The 9,559-nt window shown below is 40.0% G+C and overlaps 1 protein-coding gene across 1 annotated transcript in view; it reads right to left on the bottom strand.

Moving 5' to 3' along the window:
• Positions 1-4,340: 4,340 nt before the first annotated feature.
• Positions 4,341-9,559, bottom strand: part of CDK6 (cyclin dependent kinase 6) — a 212,295-nt gene continuing 207,076 nt past the window's right edge. The window contains exon 8 of the mRNA XM_054564624.1: positions 4,341-4,487. Coding sequence (XP_054420599.1) covers positions 4,341-4,487 — 147 coding nt within the window. The remainder of the gene's footprint in view (positions 4,488-9,559) is intronic.

The raw sequence follows: 9,559 nt of genomic DNA, 5'->3' as shown, positions 1-9,559 counted from the left end.
ATGCCTGCGCACATGATAAATGGTTTGGGTTTCACAATTTTTCAAAAATCCTGGTGGCAAAGGAAACACATGCCTTTATAAAGTTTTTTTTTTTAAGTGAATATTCTTAAACTTGCATAATAAGTGTAGCTTCACATGGCTGCTTCTTTCTGTGAAATGAGAAAGGAATATACAAGCTTCAGTTTGTTCAGATCAAATTTTGGAATGGTAATTGTTTGTAATGGCTTCTCCGTAATATTTATTTTTGAGTGTATCGAGTTCATAGTTGCCAGATGACTTCAATATAAATTCTTACAATATATTTGTTAGTAAAATATATCCTGCCAAATATATTTAACCTTGAAATATCCATCTTTGAATACCTTGAACTTCTCTATAATTTCCTCTATCAATTGCCTGCTGTTTTATGATTTTCAAAGATTTAGAAATCATGTAACATCTTCATTTTTATCAAATACATTTTTTTGTGTCACAATGTTAAGTCACACGTTCTTTTGAGGTCTATCAATATTTAAGAATTTATACTATTTCAATATTTTCTTTTCAAAGTAAATATTCCATAGTCTCTATTCTTATATGATTAAGTAATTACAGAGGTTTATTAACTTTTAACATTATTCTTTCTTTGAACCAATAATGCAATAAAAGCCTGGTTTTGGAAAATGTGGGATACTCTCATGAGCTTATTATAAAAATAGCCAAGCTATCACTTAAAAGAAATTCTTTGGAGAGAGAAATTTTAATATTTATGATATTATGAAGCTTACATGATTTAATTTCCAGAACAGAAGCCATTACTGACTTTTATAGTCACTACTTTTAGGAGAAGGAGCTATAGTTAGTTAAAAGCTCAATTTAAATACATAATTTAAGATTCAAAATGTTTGGTACAATTTAAATTTTTCCTCATCATTGTGGATAGTATCACACCCAGGATTCAAACTATAATTTTTCTATAAAATGTACATGTTTTCCTTAAGATATGAACATCCTGTACATTCTGAAATTTTCATTTTTACTTAAAACTAAAAGGCCAAGCTTCTATTCTCAGGTGAATATTTTGAACTATTTTTAGTAAGTCACCTGGGGCTAAATGAAGTCTGCCATTCACAGTGTGTTTCCTGAGAAAAAAAATCTGGAGAATACAGGAGGCTGACATGGCCCGGAGCTTTCCTCCAGAACAAGCTCTTTGCTCTCTGAGTGCCCAGCCACTTCAAAAAAGAGATGAAGTGGGTGACTGCAATGCACTAGATTCTTATAAGCTCTTCGAAATCGTGTTTTTAAGGTTCTAAGGTTACGTCTTTATTATCCTTTGCCACACAATTGCTATGATGCCTAAATGGGCAGGTTTCTCTTTTACTCTTTTTAAATGTAGGTTTTTTACAACCTCACCCTGCCCAACAGTTCCCACAATACCTGAGCTGCCAGGAAGGGATATCATAGAGAAACTATCATGCACATTCTAGGACCAGCCCTACAAAGAAATTCAAATGTGTTTTCAAATCTCTTACTGTATTTTTATTGCTATAAGCTGCTTTAGTGTAACTTGGGCAGTCTGACCTTTGCAGCTAACCACCTGCCTAGCTTTTTGGCAAAGATGTTTGAAAACATATGTCACAGAAGAATGAGCTGTGTCCAGTAACCTTGTATTCTGCTCTATGCTTCAGAGAGCCCTAATAACAAGTGTGCTTTTGTGGGATCTGGATTTCAGAAGTGGTGAACCTGATGTAAATGACATAAAACACGAGAGTAATCACTTAAGTGTCACAAGTCACAACCAGAGAAGAGCTGGGGACAGACTCGTAGCAAGTTCAGAGAGGCTGAGAGTCCCTCTCATTCTGCCTCCCAGGGGATAATCTGCCAAGTATTTAAAAGCATGAAATGTTTGTGCTTTAAGTTTTCCTTAAGAACACTACTAAAAAATGAACACAAAGCATATGCTAGAAATTAAAGTTGAACTCTTATTTAAAATTCTAAAGAAACAGCTGCATTTTTCTCAAGCAAACTTATGGAAACTTTTGCAAAAGCAAAAACTCAGGTTAGGTTCACTCTAACCATGGATATTAATTGAAAAGCTCATGATGAATCAGTGCTTTTGAAATTCAATTTCTAGGGGTCTGCCAAAATGTCTTTGTATTTTGCCCCTAGTCAAAGGAAAGGCAGAACTCACGTTTCCGGGACAGACTGCAAGTACATCTTGCCCTAAATGCTCTGGGTTCATGATATCTCAAGCATTTACAGTGATGACAAAACATAATGTTGTCACAATCAAGTGTAAAACATTCTTATGGCCTGTCTTCTCATCCATATCTTGCTTTACACAAGTTTTCCTGCTCTTCAAGTTACTGAATTAGAACGATGTTAAACAATATATGCATTAAAAATGAATGGCTACTGATGCAAAAAGCTCTCAAGGAGAAAACTCTCCTAGTTTTTCTCTTGTTCAAGATAGTCGTATACAATATTAAGCTGTGAAGAATTCAGTAAAGCTTGACTATGCATAAACATCAGTCAGAACGTTTTCTTCTGAGCGAAGCAATGTCCATTCTTTGAAAACTCTAACCCTAAACATGGCCTAACTGTCGTATGAACTCAAAATATGAGTCAGAAGGCAAAGTTAGCTAAAGTTCCCTAAACATACTTAATCTCTGCATCTTCTGGTTATTAGAGCCAAATGAGCACTAATCACATATTCGGAAGACAGAGATGGTATGGAATATAAAGTACTACAGAGAAGATGGCCAGAGAAGAAGTAAAGCTGTTCGCAATGCCCAAGGCCGGCTGGCTCTCCAGAGAGAGGAGTGTGCGAGAGGCACTGGGAACGAGCATTGCCTGGGGGAGGGAGGAAAGATCATCCTGCAGAGTCATTATTTATTTCTAAAAAATAGTTAAAGATATCCTCTCAGACACTACACTGACAATATATTCAATAAAAACACAAAACACAGTTAACAGTTTAAAGCAATCTATGTGCTGGTGATAGAGAAGAACCAGTCTTCTATACTCACGGCCTAGGTAACGACAGCGAATGCCAGGTAGGAAGATCGCGTTAGAGCGAGGACACAGGGGCCCACTGGGATTGTGGAACTGGAGCATCAAACCATAATCTGAATCTATTTATGAAAGGTTCGTAGGAAGACAGAAAGCAAGCAAGCAAGCAAGCAAGCAAGCAAGCATGCAAACAACTTAAGCAATCTGTTATTAGCCATGTAATGGTAGTACTATACATTAGAGGTATCAGCGGACAGACAAGACGGATACTTTGAAAACAGGCAGTGCATTGTAGAAAAAGTACAGTGTCATAGGTGGGGAAAACTTAAATGGCATTCACGTCTCTAGTCAGAGAACTACTCTCCAAACCAAACCAGGAAACAGTTTCTGACAAATTGCTAAAGTCCAAAACAAAACAAAACAAAACAGAACAACAAAAAGGAAATAAATTTCAATCCAAGAAATAAAGGCTTTCTCTATTTTTTTGGACAATTTTATCTACTTGAGGTATACTCTCTAAATCTATAGCAAGTAAGACAGAGCTTATAGGGTACTTTTTTCCAAAAGAAACAATAAAGCATAATATACAGGTTAAAATTTACTTAGAATGAGTAAATTCTGCTTTTTGAAGAGTAAATAAGATGTGTGCTTTAAAAAATAGGTCTCTTAAAAGATACTAGAATTTTTTTCCTCTTTGCTGTGTGTGTAAAACTTCATCTAGACAGTGAAACTTTCACTACTAACCCATTTACTACTTTTGGCTAGAAAAGGAATTCTGAGGACATAGGTTCAACTTTCTAATTTGAGAAGCCCATTCTGGTGAATCAGCTTCAGTCAACAGATGCCTGTTATTTATGGGTCGTTTTGAGTCTCTAAAATTCAATTATTCTTGCTGTTTACAGAAAGTAACACTTTTAAGAGATTAAGAATCACACACATTCTCACACACACACTCACTCAAAAGTACCAAATCAGGCTCTGGCAGCTGCAGAGAGATTACATCACAACTCAGCTGTGCCTGGATTGCTCACTTTACACTGGCAGCATTCAAGATTAGAAAAATGAAATGGCAGCACAATTGATCAGCAGCTTCTCTTCTGGAATTTTTCCAGGTTTTTGAAACGGACAAACAGACAAACAAATGAATGAACATAAAGCTGCAATCATTCTTGCATTGATTTAAAATGGTAAACAGTTGGTTTCTGTGGAGAAGCAGAGCCCGTCCCGGAGATGGCAGCAGACAGATCTCCAGCCAGTGATTTCTGACAGCTCTGCGCTGCTTACGCAGGAGGACCCATCAGCCACCAACGGTGTTCTCCAGGTCAGCAGCTCAGGGCAGCACTGGGACCTCAGGCTGTATTCATCTCCGAGCTGTTCTGGCTGGGCGGCAGGTGGGAATCCAGGTTCTCCTTGCACCTCTCCAGGTCGTGGAAGTACGGGTGAGACAAGGCACCGTAGGCAGATATTCTTTTGGCTGGATTAAATGTCAAGCACTTCTGTGATAAAGAAAAAAAATAACTGATTGACATAAAACATGTCCATTTAAAAAGTGTGCTCATATAGTTATAACATTACATCTTCACTGCCATGAATTACTTGTGTCTATAACGAGAATGAATATCCACTTCAAGGGACGCTAATTAACTGCAGACAGCACTCATCTTATGTATATCCTTAATGTGTAACCTGCCCCTCAGGAAAAGGCGAGCCCTTCAGGGTTGCTTATGGACTCTTACTAGCTCGGATTTCTCTGCAACCCCCTCCAGGTCCTTTAAACGATATTATTGCCATTATTGTAGTATACATACAACTCTATTTAGGAAGCGATTTTTCTAATGCTAGCAAACTTAGTGCTACCATCAGAGACTTCACCCTAACTTGCAACTCTTCCCCAAGGTTTGCCAATGAGCAGAGAATGGCAGGGTGGTGTTCAGGTGTAAAGGTAATGACTGAACTATTCTCCAAAACAAAAGAGCAAACAGTTTCTGACAAATTCCTAAAATCAAAACCAAACAAGATAGCAACAAAGAGCAAATACATTTCAAACCAAGAAATGAAGACTTTCTCTATTAAGAAGGGGACAAGTAAGGGCTAAAACCTAGATCCTCCCAATGATCCCAATCTACTAGCAAGCCCTGCAGCCTGCACCAGGGCCACGCCCCCAGAGGAGGGGAGCCTGACTTCCAAAGCAGGTCAAGGGGCGGGGTGGGCCAGCGCCATCCCTCTAGGGGCCCCTCAGATTCAACTCAAGTCCCTAAACTCTATTCCAAGCCGACAACTCAAGTGCAGGTAGAAGGTGCAAGGAGGGAAAGGTGACCTGTGGGGCAGCAATCTGCATTCCCAAACTGTCTATTCATAATCAATTAGTCAGAGAGTTTCCTTAATCTCGGCTCCATTTCCAGTCCAACCCCAGGTAATCTTGTTCCTCAAATCCCCCTTCTCTGCTTCCAGCGCCACCTCCTGAGTGAGTGCCTAGCAGGTGGCATTAATTAACGATGAGAAAGACCCACCCACTGCCCCTGGAGTTGACAAGTAGCGGGGAAGTTATACCAGCTTTTCCTTCCCTGTGATGCGGGGCCCACGGAAGTGAGCAGCCATCAGATATGTCTATGAATTTGAGTCTCTTATGTAAGCTAAGGATTTAACATCAACATGGCTATGCAGACCACTTCCATTTAATCTGTGTTTCTGCTCTTAAGGAGTTCTGCCGAATGCTACTGACCTAGAAAAAACAGGTAAAATAGAAAATTCTACATATAATTTCAGCATAATTTTTGAGTTCCCTGAAATCTTATTTATCCTGAGCTCCCTCCCTGTCCGTGGATGCTAGCTTCCTCACAGTGTCTTCCGAAATCAAAGAGTGCAAAGATGAGCAGAAGGAGGAGCTTGTTCGTTGAATGGTTCTACTGTCTCTAAGAGCAATACACATCTTGAGAAAAGCTTTACAAGGAAGGGCGGAATTCCCAAAAGACAGGAAAGCAGAGGCAAAATTCCTGGGTCTGAGTTCTCTCTTCCCAGACTCTAAGAAGGAGAAAATTAGGTAGTAGCATTAAAAAAGGAAGCAGCTAATTTAATCCCCAGAACATAGGGAAGAAAAAACATGTGGGAATATGTTCAAGATACAAAGACATTTCCCTAGAGGATTATTTGGGAGAAAGCCCTGTCCCCACAACTATACTGATGGCTTAAAGTTGGCCAGAAGGTAGAGAGGAGGAGAAATCCTTAGCCAAATGTGGGGGTGTGTGAGAATCTCAAGTTGGAAGTCTTAATATATTATGTCCTATAGAAATATTGTTAGAAAAAGTGGCTAAGCTCTATCTATTATTGCTCTACTCCAACAGAGTAACTGGCTGGCTTGAGAATTAAAAAAATTTGTGTAATAATACTGTTTCTGTAAGGAAATTTACTTCCCCAAATTACTGATTTATAAAATGAGCTTTTGGAATGACAGCTTACTTGAGACTTGACTACTACAGGGAATCTGAACAGTTTTCAGCATATATTCCCTTTCACCCCTTTCCTCCCCCGACGTTGAGAGTATTCTTTCCTCTACCGAAGTTGGCCTTGTGTATTGAACTTGCTTTGGCCAATGGAATGTAGACCGAAGTAGCAGGGTAGCTCTTCCAAGCCTAGGCCTTCAGGGGCATCATGTGTTTCTGCTTGCCTTTCTGGGAGCATCTGCCTTCTGCCATGAAAAAAACATGCTCCATGGAGTGAAGCCTCTCTGGCCTGGGCCCCAGAATAAGACACATGGGAAAGACCTGCACTTGGCCTGAAGGCTGGCGGACTGTCTCTGCCCATCTGCAGACCCATGCGTGAGGAAAAATGCTTATTGTTATATGCTAGTGAGATTTTTTTTTTATTTGTTATGTAGCAAAATCAGACTAAATACAAGGACAAAAAAAAAAAAAAAAGAAAAAAGAAAAAAAGAAAAAAAAAGTACCTCAACCTCTGAAAGCAGTTAAATAGCAGGAATCTAATTTTTTTTTCAGCAAGAGCATCATATTTGGAATAAGTATTCAGTCTCCCAAATTAATCATGACCAAGTGGACAAAACTCATAAAAATGTGTAGGCTTTAGTTGTTAAAAATAATTCTCCCCTGAACTGTCTTACTACTGTACACTTCTTATAGAGTATGTATGTAAGAGGATTTATAAACGTGGATGTATATATGTCCATATATATACATATGAAGGAGGCATTATATAAAGTCAAGCTTTTTTTCCTCAGATAAAAATGAAGAGTAACTCTTAATGTGCAAAATTTTCAAATGTTAGTTGTTTCTTAAAATAACACAAACTTTCTAAAAGAGTCTTCTCTCTTTTTCTTTGGTAAATAATTTTCAGTAGAGGCAACGGGCACTGCTGGGGGCTCAGCTGTCTCTCTTGCACCAAAGGGCGCATCTTCCTGTGCTTCACAGGGCTCGCTTGTGCCCCTCCAGAGGGTCCTGAGCTGTGAGGTTTGCGACTGTCCTTCCTCGGAGCGCTTGTGGATGTTGTGTTTATGCTTACATTTCCCCTAGTCCTGATGTCACTGGCTCTGCTTCTTATTCCTCAACTTGATTTTTCCTCTTCTCTTTGGTACATTTCCTTGTTCCTTTTTCTCCAATTGTCTCCTGCTGCTTTTCCGGGCTACCACTAGTGCGTTATCTGACTTTGAAAGCCACTGCTGCTAGGGCGACCACCCTAAATGAGCATGTGAGACATTGTCTGTAATCTTCACATTTGAAGTTCCTCTTAGTGACCCTGATGATGTTGGAACTAGGAGATATTTTGGGTGGTCTTTGGATAACCCGGTAGCCTGCAGAGTTAAATACTTCATCACCGAAGTCCATCCCTGTGACTGTCTGTTCAGAATCCTTTTCTAAGAGGAACATTTCAGTCAAAGTTCCTGCTGAAAAGGAAGCCTATGGTGGTTATAATTAATTCCACATGATCCCTCCCCCTTCCCAGCGGAGCTGACTGGACCAGCAGCTTGGCAAAAAGGTAAGGCGTGCTAGCCGGGTTCTTCCTTTTAGGAACCTGATGTAGGAATACTGATGGGACAAATGTTAGCAGTGGGGGTTAGAGCTGAGAGAATCCATGAGTTAGCTTAAGTTCTGACAGTCAGGGGACCAGTTAGAGTTAAGGGGAGCACGCAGTACAACTGAAAGGAAACAATGAGGTGAAGAACAGGCACTCAGGGCAGAGTTGCTAAGAGCAGGTGATGCAAAAGCCAGATACGGAGCATTTACACTCTGAATGGCTTTCTATTTCCAGGCCAGAGGAAATATCCCACTAAACTCCCTTTTCTTTCTTTTTTTAAAATTTAAATGGTTATTTATTGATTTTGAGAGACATCAAGAAAGAGAGAGAGAGAGAGAGAGAGAGAGAGAGAGAGAGACATTGATTTAGCTGTCCACTCATTTATGCATTTGTATTAGGATGACTCTGTAACCAACTGAACTCCTGTGCCAGGGCTCAAACTCCCTTTTCAATGCAAGTACATATCTGTTATTTGAAACCAAGGAAAAATTTTCCTAAATAGCAGGGGAGTCAGCAAGTGCGTATATATTGTGACCCTTTGTCTAGATGAATATTCTCCCTTCTAATTAATTTATTTCAAAGGATGTTGCCCTTAGTGAGTGTCTTAGAAATAAACAGTGGGGAGGAAATATAGCTGTCCTTATCCATAATTTGTCAATGGAGGGAACTGTTACCTAAGCCTCAGAAAATGAGCCACCGTCAGGTGAAGATGGAGTTAAGCTTCATTGGGCCCTGACCAGTGTGGCTCAGTTGGTCGGGCATTGTTCCACAAAGCAAAAGATTGCTGGTTCGATTCCTGGTTAGGGCATATGCCTAGGTTGCGTGTTCAGTCCTGGTCTGGGTGCGTGCAAGAGGCAAGCCATTGATGTGTCTCTCTTGCACTGAGATTACTCTCCCTCCCTTCTCCTCTCTCTGAAAATAAATAAATAAGATCTAATAAGTTTCATTGGGAAAATATATGGCTCAGCAAACATGCCAATCACTGGTTGTATTTACACAGAGCTGAAGCATAACATTTCTACTAAGACCTATAGGCTCCTGGGTCTATATTTGAAATTCAGACTACATTGGCAGAGTGGGAGCACGGCTCCTCCTGGTTTAGGGGCACTGACAGCAAAGGCTGTTTCAGTGGTAAAGACTCATTACTCACCGGGTTCCAAACACCGAAGTGGCGCAGTAGGTACATTCCCTTCCCTATTGTTCTGGCTGCTGAGTACAGGGAATGATGTAAAAGGCCAAGTATTACGATTTCTGTCTCAAACAGGACCCCAAAGTCCTTATTTTCAGCGTGGTATTTCATATGTGCCTGACACATTCAGTACTCATTAGAAGCATATGTTTATGTGAATGGGGAGGCCTTCAAAAGCTACATTCAAATGAACATTCAAAGTTAAAGAATTGAAAAGTACGTGTGTCAGACTCTCTCAAGGAACTGAAGACATTCCAGAATCGAAAGCCACCAGCTCTACAGGTGTGGAAATGAGAGCTACAGAGAGACTGTGGCCTGTGCCATGTGAGGCTGTGGTGCATGATGTGGACCCCA

This window comes from Pteronotus mesoamericanus, unplaced genomic scaffold, assembly GCF_021234165.1.
Source record: "Pteronotus mesoamericanus isolate MK-2021 breed Mesoamerican mustached bat unplaced genomic scaffold, CSHL_Meso_final scaffold_85, whole genome shotgun sequence".
Taxonomy (NCBI): Eukaryota; Metazoa; Chordata; class Mammalia; order Chiroptera; family Mormoopidae; genus Pteronotus; species Pteronotus mesoamericanus.
This window is presented reverse-complemented; position numbering and strand designations above follow the sequence as displayed.